At 38.0% G+C, this 14613-nt stretch overlaps 1 protein-coding gene across 2 annotated transcripts in view; it reads right to left on the bottom strand.

The window, feature by feature from the left end:
- The window catches only part of IBTK (inhibitor of Bruton tyrosine kinase), a 96188-nt gene that overhangs the window by 69208 nt on the left and 12367 nt on the right, over window positions 1-14613 (bottom strand). The window contains exons 4-9 of one of the 2 annotated variants that reach the window (XM_054022171.1): window positions 14330-14454; window positions 13679-13789; window positions 11869-12039; window positions 10076-10193; window positions 6939-7119; window positions 3847-3970 (exon numbers count right to left, since the gene is read on the bottom strand). In XM_054022171.1, coding sequence (XP_053878146.1) covers window positions 3847-3970; window positions 6939-7119; window positions 10076-10193; window positions 11869-12039; window positions 13679-13789; window positions 14330-14454 — 830 coding nt within the window. The remainder of the gene's footprint in view (window positions 1-3846; window positions 3971-6938; window positions 7120-10075; window positions 10194-11868; window positions 12040-13678; window positions 13790-14329; window positions 14455-14613) is intronic. The other variant, XM_054022172.1, reaches the window with a different exon arrangement.

The following is a 14613-nucleotide window of genomic DNA, read 5'->3' as shown; positions in this document are numbered from 1 at the left end:
AGGAATCTCCCTCACATTCAGTGCAGTGAAGATCAACGCAAAGAATTCATTTCACTCTCCGCAACCTTCTCTTCCTTGAGTGCTCCTTCAGCACTTCGATCGTTCAGTTTTATACAGGCCAAGATTACAAAGCAGAATCAGAGATCTGGTTATGATCAAAGATTACCCCGGAACATATTTAAGGTAGGACAGATTTACAGAACTGCAGGTGGGGGAAAGGGGCAGGTGTGACACTCTGTACCCCTATGGTTCACCTCGTTTACAAGACTATGGTAAATTCTGTACAAAGTATGGCTTGTGAGGCATCATTCAAAAACTCAATTTGCTGATCATTATTCTCCTGGTAAAATATGTGTCACCATCGTATGTAAAGTTATAAGAGTCCTCTGTATGGTATTACTAAGACATGTCACAAGTCTGGGGAGCAGTCATAAATCCCAGAGACAAAAGACTCACCAAAATCTCAGCCAGGTGTCAAAAAAAATCAAATGAACCATCTCATGGTTAAGTGGCCAATCTTTAATAGGAAAGAGGGTGTGTGGGTGGGAAAAAAAAAAATCTACATCTCGACAAAAAAGCTGCTTGGGTTTCCCGTCTACACAGACTTTTTGCCACCTGAACCTCAGGTGGAAATGTTTCTCAAAGAAGAGAAAGAACTATGAGAAGGGAGATTAGATGCCCTAAATCCTTTCCTTTTCTCACTACCTATGGCATCGACAACACCTGAAGAAAAATGAAGTGACATTAGATTAGGGGAGGGATCCTGACTGCAAGAAATTCAATCAGTAAACTTGCTGAAACGTGCTGAAAGAAACCTATGCTTTGAATTCACTTAGCTTGTTAGAAGTAATATGCAACTAATGCCTAACTTATTTTCTTGTAACCAATAATGACTTTTATGCCTCATTACTAGTAATCACTTAAAATCTATCTTTCTATAGTTAATAAATTTGTTTTATTGTTTTATCTGAAGCAGTATGATTGGATTGAAGTGTTTGGGAAACTCCATTTGAGATAACAGGATTTGTGCATATCATTTTCTGTTAATAAAATGACAGACTTTATATGAGCTTGTATTGTCCAGCAGAGCTGGGCAGTACACGACGTACATTTCTGGGGAAAGTCTGAGACCGGGAATTTGCTGGCGTTCCTTTACAGTGTAATTCAAAAGTGACTGGTAATAGCACTGATATACTATAACTGGGAGTAAATTACATGCTGGAGGCTGTGTGCAACCAGACCAGAAGTGGTAGCTCTCACAGCAAAGCAGTGTAAAATGCACCCAAGCCTTGGAGAACTGAGGGGATACAGCTGTTCATCGGTCCAGATTGTACCCCGGGTAATGTCACCGAGGGGGGGAGAGCTCAGTGGTTTGAGCATTGGACTGCTAAACCCAGGGTTGTGAGTTCAATCCTTGAGGGGGCCACGTAGGGATCTGGGGCAAAAATCTGTCTGGGGATTGGTCCTGCTTTGAGCAGGGGATTGGACTAGATGACCTCATGAGGTCCCTTCCAACCCTGATATTCTATGATTCTATGGGAAGAAGCTGTACAGCAATTTTTTTTTTCCTTAAGTACTGCATGAGGAGAGGGGAGATAAGGCCAGACGACCAACTATCGATTCAGTGCTGGAAAGCATGAGAGGGTCCCCCTACCTTCCAAGCAGTCATTTGCAATGTTTGTGCCTAAGACAACCTTGATACTCACAAAACTACCAGTTTCCATTTTACTTGTGTAGTAAGAGAAGGCCCTAATGAAGGCCCAGTATGAGGCCTGAACCAAACTAAAGTAATGGTCAAGACTTTGCTAATATAAAGCAAAGTTAAGTTGTGAGCAAGAGGCAGGCCCTGCTCACAGAAGCTGGCAAGAAAAGGGCTGATGTTGCATAAATATATATTCATCTTGCATAGTTAAATTATAAACATGGTACCAAGATACACTATGCTGGAACATTCCACAGATAACATGGAAGAGGCCGACCCATCCCAATGACAGGGGCAAAAGAGTAAAATGATGGATAGAGTTGTTTTGATCGAACCAACAGGTAACAAGGTGCGAGGCGGCACCTTACTACGTAGCGGGGTTGTACCTTGCTACATGAAGGGATTGCACCTCAATACGTCAGGAGTGATGTGTAACTTGTTTGTACCTGTGTATAAAAATGTATCCATGGGGTGGTGTCTTGGTCCAGCCGAGGGGGCAGTGGAAAGTCCCGCCACTGACTGAGCTGAGTCCATTGCCGAGCGGCACTTTCTAGCAGTATGCCCGGTAGACTAAGTAATCTACGGGGAACTGAAATTGTGTCAGGGTTGCAATAAACCTGGCTGAGGTGCCTTGTACCTTACTAGACTCTGTGGTCATTGGGGGTTCTCGTCAGGTTTGCTGTGTCAGCTATCTGCGCAGAGCTGGGGCAGCACACAGAGGGAACACACGCACGCAGCCGAGTGATATCAACAGGAGAAAGCAGAAGCACCACACCGGTAGCATCTGACAACAACTTGCACACTATCTGGCGTAAACTGGCATAACACCACTGAAGTAAACAGAGCTATGCGGTTTGTATTGGTCCAGCATCTCTAGGAATTAGAAGATATTGCAGCCACACAGGTAATCCCACAGGCCAAGTAACTTTACGAGTCACATGTCTTACAGCATGCATCTGCACACACATGAATGTCTTGACAAAATAAACTCCATTTGACAAAATATTACCATCTAATTTGAAAGACTAGATGCACCTATCAAAAATCTGCTTTATCCTATAAAAAGAGCTCAGTCACGTTGCAAAAATGAAGAGCAAAAATGCAGAGAGGAACACCAGTTCAGTTCTGTCCCCTTTATTTTCATGTGCTAACACAATTTTAGATTTCTCTTCCATGCAGCATTTTCATTAAACAAAAACTTTACAAACACCACTAGATGGTGCCACAAGTTTAGAACTTGCAATGAACTAATTCCAGGATGCTTTGAGTTTTGAGGGTTTCTAGGAAGAGTTGCTATAATATGGAAAGCTTTAGTAAATTCTTCTGCATTTTCACACTAACGAGAACATACAATTGTCCGCAATTAAACATATATACTAGTCCATTCATTGGCTATGGCATGTAAATTTTTAAGTGTGGTCAGACATACTTTACATTGTATCTCTAAGGTAATGGTTTTAAGGTGGGCTGTAGTCACACTTGGAAACAGAAGAGACACAAACAGCGATTCTAGCCTGTTGTACACTATTGTACTGGTTCGTGCGAGAGTATCAACCGCATCTTGGAGGAACACTGGCAGCTGCGCACAAGAGGGATGGACATTTTCAGATAATATTGGCCTCTCTTAACATGGCAATTTAGACCAACATCTGACAAATATTAAGTGTAACATCACGCACTTGAGGCAAACAATGAACACAGAACAAAAAAATTAAGGACTTAAAAACCAGTGGCCCACAGTTAAGTAACTATTAATTCCCTCAATATCATACCCAGGCCATCAGGTTCTTTTTCCAGTGACTCGCTCACATTGCTGTCAGACTGAAAGTGATGTGGAACAAGCAGCCAGTTCTGTGATGAAATAGAAGGGATGGCAGGAATGGAGAAGACAGATTGCAAAGAAAGTACAAGCCAGGGCAGAGGAGTTCTTAGATAACTGTTCTTTGGGTTATCTTTGATGAATTTTTCAGAAGATGACATCCACTCAGAATTCAGATGCCATCCTTCTCCCATACCAAAAAGAGAATTCTACGCAGAAAAGTTAAAATACACTGGGGAGCCCCAGTAGTTCTGTTCTCAATTTACCTAGCCCTTCGATATACCTCTTGTTTCAAAAGAAATAATACATTAGGCAGACAACTTACTCGTCCAGCTTCATCCAGGGCAAGAATGCAAGTCTTTTGACCCCCATTTTCTTTGAGATGCTGAGGATCCATCTTGTATTCCAAATATCCCCCATTAACAAGAACCTTTTTTAGGTTCAGCTGTCTGAATGAACACAAAAGGAACGATAACATTAATATTTCTCCTACAAATCCATTAACATGTATATACAAGTGTCACAAAAATTGAGATTTTACATTTAGAGAATCACTTTAAAAAGCAGCTAAGGTAACATACATAGTTTATTGTTATTGTGATTAATTTTCCCTTGTGGTACATTTACCAGTCCTCAAAAAACAGAATATTCTCATGGCTTGAGACAGACAGTAGTTGTCTCATGTCCATCCATTCTTCAAAATAGGTTAACTTCATCTCCACAGGGAGAATACCCTCCCTATTGTAAAGAACTGATGGACAAGTCAAAAAATATGAAAATAAACCTCAAGCTCAAGACCCCAGGATAGAATTACACTGTCTTGTACAGCTAGGCACATTAGACTTTTTTTAAGTTTCTTCTGTTGAAAAAAAAAAAAGAAATCATCACCACACAGCACAGTATGAGAACAACAAAATTAGTTACCAATTCATCTTTCCTTTTTGTTCTGATCCATATGACCAACCTCACCCAGATAGAAAGAAGTAAAAAAGACTCCCCTTAGCCTTTCCCAGTAGGCAGGCTGGCACCCAAAGATTCTACATGATGACTAAACTGGGCCAGCAGAAGCAGTTTGGATGTGTGTGAGGAGGCTCAGGGTTAGGGCAGGGGTTGCAGTGGGGAGGTGAGAAGGGGGTGGGGGGGCATGGAGCTTGTCTCGGAGGGAGGGGAGGCCTCCCCAGCTCCAACTGGCATGTCCCTGCAGCTCTTAGGTGGAGGGGACCGCACCCACACACTAGAGCACCCCAGCCCAAGTTTGGGGGTATATAGTAAAAGTCCTGGACAGGTCACAGGCCTTGAATTTTTATTTACTACCTGTGACCTGTCCATGGCTTTTACTAAAAATACCTGTGACTAAAAGATAGCCTTACTTATAGTTTTGACAGACTCCTGAAAACATTAGAATGCAACATACTGAACTTTATACACTGAACGATCCATCTTCCTCTAGCTTCAATAGTTTATACTCATCACCCATTAATTAAAACTTCATTATTTAAAAATCTATACTTCATCCTTACAGAATTCATCAAGTTTCTGGGTGGATAAAATTGATTTAAAAAAAACAAAGATCAGATTCTTTTAAATTTAAATACTTTTCTTTTAAAAAATAAACCTGTTAAAATAAAAATTTAAAATTATGACAATTATTAAAATAATTTCAGTAAATAAAAATATGCATTAATAAGCCCTCCTCAAGTTTTAAACGAGTCAAAGGGTGTTGCTTTACTTATATACAAAAATCAGAGGAAAAAAATCTTTAACTTTTGAGCTTAACTTTATGTATGTGTCACAATATCATGTGCTGCATTATGGATCTACGTTATTTTCAGTTTTTACCACATAATGAATGCTAGTATGTATTTCTTCAAATGTGTTTCATTTTGTTGGGCAGAAAAGCTTTTTCCTTAATTACTTTTGGTTTCAGTTCAGCTAGCAGGTCTAGAGATCCTATTTTCTTCATTTTGAATATAGTTAAAGTTGAGAAACCAATTGAGAGTTTAAAAAACAGGAAAGCTTGTTTTTTTCTTCCATTCTATTAATAAAAGCCACATGGTGGAGGATCAGATTCACTAATTCTAAGAACTTGAACAATACCATCCAGATTTGCAAAGGTTTTGAGGCACCTTAAGATACAGGATTTTCAAATACACCTAAACCAGTTAGGCTCCTAACTCTTTATTTCTGGTCACCATGGGTCAAGTTTTGAAGGTTCGGAGGTGCCTAATCTGCTTAGAGACCATTGGGATTTTCAGCAGCACCTAACTCCCATTGATATAGGTGCATTTTAAGACACCAAAGAACCTTCACAAATCTGGCCCATGGTGACCAGAAAAAAAAATCTATCAATTCAGTAACTACAGTTAATATCCCCTTTGTTTATTAAATCAGTTTTAAATGCATCAGATTTTTATAAACTTACTTTCCTATCTACCTGGCACATTAAAGGTCAAATAAAACTCTTAAAATATTGTTTTTGTGCATATTATTTGAATTCCAATGTCCATCTACATTTAGATTGGCACAAATCCAAGTTAAAAAAGATCTAGTAAAGAAATGTGTCTAACATAAAAAAGTGTAAAATTAACAATCTGAATAAATATACGTTAAGCTATATAATTGCTTAAATAAATATGTATAGATATAGTGAAAATCTCCTGGTTAGCACAGATACCCGATCTATAATTTAAAGGCCACATTTGGTTGCAAATCTACATTTTTAATAGTTATACCAACCAATGAGAATTAACCTCTCTTTAGGAAAATAACTAAAAATCAGTGATTTAAGTCACTTTGATTTAAAGTAAATAAACCCTGACAAATTTTGAGACTAATTTCTTCTCCCTGTCCTACATTAGAAGGGATTTTAAAAGGGTTTACATATAAGTATGGAAGTTTCTCCACCATCATCAAATTGAGAAATAAGACTGAGGATTCAGAATGACAGCTGCTGGAAGAAAAAAATAAGAGTAAACCTTTTGGCTAGAACAAAAGGAAGCTTCTCTTAATGTTTTCCCCCTCTTCTGATTTTCCTGTATCTGCAGCCTTCACAGATTTGTTTCGTTTAAATATTCAGTAATTGAAAGTATCCAATTATACATACTCTAATTTCTTGAAGCCTTTTTAACAGTTGTATTTTAACTCAGCTATTAGCATATGGCTATTTTACACACCTCAAAATACAAAATAAATCTGTTTATTAAAGAAACAAGACCAACCTTCAATGCCTCCACTAAATAAACAATTATATCAAGCCAAGCTCAAGAAGTCAAGGAAGGCAACTTTAAAGGTGACCAGGTATATATCACTTCTTGAAAACGAGCATCCCTCCTCCAAATCTCTTCCGAAATAGTTTGGAAAAAACACAGTGAAACTAACTTAGTATTGTACTTCCCCTTAAAGGAAAAAAATACATACTTGGAAGCCATCTTCTTGCACTGATAGTCTGCGAGCAAGTAAATATCCCCTCTTTCAGTAACACATGCTGTAGCACCATCACTTGCAGCGACTAAGGATACGGTGATGTCCTTATGATGCAAAGCAGAGACTTGGCGAGGAGCAGTTACACACTTCTCTCCATTAGGATCCAGCAAATATCCTACAACAAAATACAAACCCCCTATATATGTTATTTGAGATTCATAATTATTTGTCATTTGATTTTGAGACCACTTCCCCATTCTCTCCTATAAATATTCCTGAAAAGCCAATTAAAATTTAATTTTTCTATGTTACCAACTCATCTTCACTATTATTAGGCAGAAACTAATCAAAAGGTACTTGTCATTTAGAGTCACAGTATCACAAAAATGAAGCTTTGAAAAAAAAAGATAATGGATTTCTGGTCTACACAATCATAGACCATAGAAAGATAATTAAATATGTTTAGCCATTATAATCACACAACAACAGCTGCATTTATCTTGCTTACAACACTAAACTGAAAGTTCATTAGCAGGACAGATTATACTGTATAAACTCAATTTTATCTGACTATGGCAAGACCGTGATATCAGTTGACACATCACATCAACACAACCTCCATGTATCCATAACTTGTTATTGGCAGTGCCAAACCAGCTCCTGCTGCATGAACTGACTCTGTTCAGAAATTGAACAAGCCTCTCTGTAAAGGCTCTTGTACCTAGTTGCAGGGAGGGTTTGTTTTTCCTAAATGGGTGGTGGGAGTGAATGGGAAGGATTCAGACACTCAATCCCACTCCTGTTTCCTACTTTTTAAGAAGAAAACTATTTTTAGACGTTACTAAAAGTCAGCTATTAATTACAGATGATATCTCTAAGCATATTATTGATGCCAGTCACCTTGATGAAGATACTCAGAGATTATAAATACATTTATTTTATTTTGTTTGCCTTTTTCCAGAATATATCCAGAACTCTACGTGCTTATTTTCAAACAATATTTTATAGCAAGCAAAAAAAAAAAAAAAAAAGGTCTTCCACATTATTGCTAATTTGACTGTCCTTATATATTAGTAATAGCCATCACAATATTCCTTGTGCTACCATATTCACTAATCCTTCATCCCACCTCTTCCCCAAATACTCAAGAAAAGAAATGGATTTTGTGAGCAAGTCCAGCCGGTAGACAAATCCAGGCTTTGGCAACCATACTGTGTGGAGAAAATTTTAGAGCCACAAAGCCCCTTCTGGAGAACCCTTAAGAGGCTCCAAATTCAATTGATCAAGACTTTGGTAGTATTGTATATAGAGAGACACAGATACAGTCCCTTAAGTAAACATTGTTAATAACTATTAAAATAGATTTAAATTTATTTAAAATGCTAAAAATTGTCTAAATGATAAAAACCTGTGCAAGTCAGACATTAATATAAATACTGGCAAAGTTAAATATACCCCCAAAATAAATAACTGTTTCGGTCTTCTTGTTTTTACAGTACTGGCGGGGGTTAGAAGACAGTTATTGAAAGAGTGACAATTTACACAAAGCTTCACTTCAACAACACTGTTGTAATTTAACCACCATACCTTCTCCCCCTTCCCTTTACTGACAATGTGGCTTATGACATCAGGCTCTGCTGTAGCAGGAGGAGTGACAGAAAGGATTGAGCCACATTGGTCTAGCACAGTGGCTCTCAAACTTTTTTTACTGGTGACCTCTTTCACATAGCAAGCCCCCCATTAAAATATATTAAAAAGTGTTTTTAATTTATAACGCCATTATAAATGCTGGAGGCAAAGTGGGGTTTGGAGTGGAGGTTGACAGCTCACGATCCCCCATGTAATAACCTTGCAACCCCCTGTTTGAGAATTCCTGGTCTAGCAAAAACAAGAATCCTACTCTATATCCCACTTATTGGAGCAACAGAAATTGTATTAGGGTATAATAAGAGGGCCGTGAAATAGCATGGAAACACTATGAACTTAAATTTAAAGAACAGAACATGAGATATTTTCAAAATATTTCCTATTAATGACAATTTACTTATCAATAAAGGTTGTTTTTTATTCCCCAACAGTAATATACAAATTTTAACCACTGTTGCCTTGCTCCTACACAAGCGAGAATAAAAGCAGTTTCCAGAGAAGTGCCTAAGCTTCATGGTGTCAGCATACTACTGCATGTAAACACAAAGCACCCGGATTAGCTAACAAAACTTTTCAATCTGCACAGATGTAAACCTGGAGAAAGAGAAACTCAGTCTAAACACCAATATCTGTCTGAGGTTCTAAAGTGTTAAAATGTCAAAAATATTTCATTTCACACAGACCCTAACTATAAATGAAGTTCACTGCTATCTGATATGTTTAATAAGCTATCGTCTTAACTCATCAAATCAAGACTTATTAAGCAAGAATAAAAGACAATTCTAGTAATGGCTTAGCTAAACAAAAAACGCCACAATGCATATTCAGATATGTATCTTGCTTTTAAAAAGTTAGTAAGGATAAAAAATTGAGGTAATTCCCAATAGTATATTTACAGATCAGGGAAAGCTGGATATAGAACATAAAGAAGTGCCAACAGTGTGCCCAGTGCTGTGCACAACACAAGCACTCCTCTTGGGAAATTACAAATTTAAACAATGTAGTTTGCAGTGTTGTTATAGCTGTGCTGGTCTCAGGATATTAGAGAGACCAGGTAAATGAAGTAAAATCTTTTATTAGACCAACTTCTGTTGCTGAAAGAAGCAAGAGCAGCTCTTTGTAACTCAGAAGCTTGTGTCTTTCACCAACAGAAGTTGGTCCAATAAAAGATATTACCATGCCCACCTTGTCTCTCTAAATTTAAACAATGATATTCTGTATCCTGAAAGTCATCAGTGATAGGCCACACAAGATTCACAGAAGAGAAAGTTGGCCAAATAAATTTGAACAGTAAAGCTACATTTGACTGGCCCCACGCTTATCCTCAAGCATAAAAATAATCATTGACAGCAGTAAAAAGTGTGTGTTCTGGAGCAAGGGGATGATAAGTATAACCCAACATTTATTAAGCTTCTTTTCTCAAACAGATGACAGCTTTTACTTTGAGTAACATTTTTAAAGGACAATTTTTATTTGATTCTTACCTAGCTGGCCACCGTTCAGTCCCATGGTATATACAGCTTCTCTAGTCCATAGCACTGTATGGAATCTGCCTGCAGCCACTCCAATAACCATTCTACCTTTCAGATTTTTTGCCTGAACCTACATATAAAAACAAAGATTTTCATATAAGTGTCAAATCCCAAGCAAATAAATTTGATGTGCATAAATCAGCTTCTTATCAACTGAAGTCCATACTAATTAAACTCTTAATGATTGTATTAGTTTCAGTGAAGATTTGGTATTAATAAAAGCAGGGTTCATTTCAAAAGTTAGTTAACTGAGACACTGTTCCACCAATGACAAAGATGAACAAGAAAAACCCAGTAAGTGTTAGCCTATTTCTTCCCCAGCCCACCACCACTTTGCGCTATCAACAGATTTCAGAAATAAGCAGGATTAAATTCAGTACTTAGGTAAAACAGCCAAAGAAAAATACAAGTTCTGTAAAAAAGTGGCTATTGGAATGCTTCACTCTGTTTATGTACCAGTGTCCTAGCACGCTGTAAGAGAGCATTTTGATGTTAGATTTCATCCATCAGATGGAAAGTGAAATTAAGATAATGACCACTTGTTGTCATTGAAGATGTAATCCCATTCCCTGGAGAAACTCTGACTGCCCCCCAACATCCTTCAACCAGTTCAATTAGACCTGTTACTCTTCACTTCCTCTCCCTAGCTGTTGTGTAATGCGGTGCTGCTGAATGCTGCTAGTTGTATTTCACTCCAGATGACACTTCCTTTCAGTAACAGGTAAAGCAATTCTTCCATGCATAGTTGCTTTGAGATAGTAAATAACTTATTCTGAGGTATCACCTTGGGCAAGTTCTCCTCCTTGAAACCTGTGCTTCTTGTCTACAACTATCAGGAACTGTCATTGCAGAAAATTTTCTTTTTCTCTTCCCACTCTACTATCCCTATTACTATTTTTCCCAAAGCACTATCAACCTCTGACATTAAAAGGGAATGGGTGCATTGAGGAGTGAGGGGAAGCCAATGACCCAATGGGCATGCCTAACCTTACAAAGACACAATCCAGTGGCCTAAAACAATCCATGAAACAGGATATCACTTAGTAAATACGTATTTTTATTTTTACTCCATTTAAAATAGAAACATTTAACTAAAATAAGTACTTTAGAGTAATATACTTTGCAAGAAAAGTGCTAAATGTTCCCAGTCATCAAGTACAGGATTTAGTACTTCCATAACAGGACTCAGCAACCTTCGGCACGCAGCCCATCAGGGTAATCCGCTGGTGGGCCGCAAGACATTTTATTTACATTGACCATCCGGAGGCACTGCCTCCCGCAGCTCCCAGTGGCCACTGTTCACCGTTCCCAGCCAATGGGAGCTGTGGGAATCGGCTGCCGGCACATCCCTGTGGCCCACGCCACTTCCCGCAGCTCCCATTGGCCGGGAACGGCGAACCATGGCCACTTGGATCTACGGGGGTTGTGCCTCCAGACGGTCAACGTAAACAAAATGTCTGCGGCCCGCCAGCGGATTGCCCTGATGGGCCGCGTGCCGAAGTTTGCCGACCCTGTTCTATAAGCTTAGAACTCAAGCAGAGCACAGACAGGCAAACCATCTGATTACATAACACAATTATTTAACATTGAGATTATGTGCTAATGAACTGGAGAAGATGGTTTTATTTGACCCCATGTTCCACTGAATTATCCCTACAAAGTTTACATATAGACATCAATATGATCTTAACATTTCACTCTCAGTGAGGAAAAGGTCCAAGTACTAGCTAAGCAGTTATTATTACCTGTCTGGGAACACTGCAGTTAGTAGGAGGAGGAAGAATACCCAATTGATGGTAAGTATTTAGGCCAAAGGTGTAAACATATCCATCTTCTGTTAAAACAACAGTATGATCCTTAGCTGCTGCTACCTGGGAACACTGATGGCCAATTAGACCTTCCACAAGTCTTGGAACCTAGTACAAATTGACCAAGTGTTGAAGACATTAAAAACACTCATTTCTGTACCGAGAGATAATTTAAAAAAAAAAAAAACATGCACACACCTCATCACCAAATCACACCAAAAAACCCACACCAAAAATAGAAATGCAAAAGAAAACTCATTTAAAAAGGTATAGAATTGTGTAATTATTGTTTGATATATTACACATTGTATATCAAATGGAAAGAAGATTAATATGACAAAATACTTTTAGCATGTACCTTTAGAACAGATCACCTGCAATCTACTCAGGAATTAAATCTAACGCTTCAAAACATCTGAGCAGTTTTCAATAGTCACAATTAGTGGCGCGTGTGTTTCTTTTTTGAAGTTACCCTGATAGAAAAAGGCTTCCTTCTTTCTCCTAAATACGTATTTTTCCTCCAAAATTACAGTGGTGCCATAAGAGTTTGAGGTCCATTATCTCTCACTCCCACAGAAAAGAGGAGAATCACAGGTTTCCAAAAGCCACTTGCCTCTAGCCCTGATTAGAAATGCTGTTTCGGCCAATGTTCAAATGGGGGGTGGGGGCGGAAAACACACACACACACACACAGACGGTTTTTTGTTTAAGATCAATTACATATATAAGGTTTTTCGATAATAGTATCAATCTCCAAAATATCAAAGCCTTCAGGGCTTTCCATCAGATGTCTGTAAATTGATTCATAGTACTAACAGAGCAAGGAGTAATGGTCTCAAGCTGCAGTAGGGGAGGTCCAGGTTGGATATTAGGAAAAACTTTTTCACTAGGAGGGTGGTGAAGCACTGGAATGGGTTACCTAGGGAGGTGGTGGAATCTCCTTCCTTAGAGGTTTTTAAGGTCAGGCTTGACAAAGCCCTGGCTGGGATGATTTAGTTGGGAATTGGTCCTGCTTTGAGCAGGGGGTTGGACTAGAGGACCTCCTGAGGTCCCTTCCAATCCTGATATTCTATGATACTAAAGAAGCTTGGCGTTATAAATGGAGAGGTTAAAAAAACTCAACTATTTCTTTTTTAAATGTGTGACATTTACAGAATATAGGTGAAGTGGTCAAATGATGGCATTGGTACTTGGTTGAGACCTAAATCAGTCATTTATGGCTTGCCATTCATAATTCATCTGGTTATTCCAAATTCTAGGCAATAATCTCTTTACAACACACAACTTTATAATATATACATACGTACACACATATACATACACTTGCAATTTCTCTCATAAATTGTTCCACTCTCAGGTTTCTCAGAAAATTTTAAAATGATGTCATTTCATGTAAAATAAGTACATACTGCTGGTGGTCAGTACAAAGCCCTGAAGTTTTCATGAAGACTGACACACACAGCACCAAACTGAATTCTAAAGTTTTTATTCATTGATTTGCATAATGCAACTATGTACTACTCAAATGAAAAAATATGTACTGATCAGTTTCAATAAAAATCCATTTTAAATATAAAGTCTTCCTCTGTAAATAATTTCTGAACAAAGACTGTCATTGTTAAAAATAACCTACAACTGAACAAAATATTAGAACTTTGATGGTGCACTTGGGAAGATGTTTCAGATTTGCAGTCTCAGACTTCATTAAACAAGATTTTTTTGTGCTAGACTATATTTAAAAATATACCAGGTATGTTTGTTCGTCACCATGACCCAAGCGTCCTCCTTGACCATGTCCACAAGTGTAAATCTGTCCTTTCTGGGAAAGGAACACCGAATGAAATTTACAAAGCACCACCTGCAAAAGATATATACAGTTACAGTTTGAGGGGCAGCATTTTATCATTTTTGTAAATTACTTTGCAAATATGCTGCCTTCACTGAGGAAATACAGTCGATCCACACAGAAGACACAACACAATGTATATCAAACTAGTACACTGTCCATCTTCAATTCATTGTCTATATGGCACTGGAAACTACAAAAGCACCATGCTCCTGCATGGAATTATTTAATATTATAATCTGTTGTTGAAAACAGATTCCATTTACAAAGCTAGGAATTTATTCTGGATTTCAAATCAGAAGTCAATCCAACATTTTACATCATCGCCATGGTATCTATGCATCCAAAAAGAGTTGGGAGCCATTGATCTGTGTACTGAAGAGAAAATAATCCAGGAGCACTTAATCCCAGGAGCAGTTTCAATGACTAAAATAGTACTGTTATATGAGAAAGGGCAGCAAGATCAGCTCCAATATTTAGATTATTTCTCTGTGGAAAAAGAATCCGACTCATGATGGTATATGGGTTATTCATCTGTTTTTTTCAGAATACCTGTTTGATATAGACTCCATTTCTAGGAAACAGATCCACCAATTCAGGATGATGTTTGCTCTGTTGACCACCATGACCCAAGGTAAAATTTATGTTGTTTCCCCAAGTGTAGACATCTGTGGGATCTAAAATTCAAAGGACAAATTCCATCTGCAATATCTACTACATCTGTGTGAGAGTTGCATTAATTTAACTCCATCTCCGATATAAATGTGAACTAGAACAGTATACATGTTAATCCACTTAAAAATAAAATTTGAAGAAACTAGGTAAATTCTATTTTA

Source organism: Malaclemys terrapin, chromosome 3 (genome assembly GCF_027887155.1).
Source record: "Malaclemys terrapin pileata isolate rMalTer1 chromosome 3, rMalTer1.hap1, whole genome shotgun sequence".
Classification (NCBI taxonomy): domain Eukaryota; kingdom Metazoa; phylum Chordata; order Testudines; family Emydidae; genus Malaclemys; species Malaclemys terrapin.
Note: the sequence above shows the minus strand (reverse complement) of the source record. Positions and strands in the feature narration are given on the sequence as shown.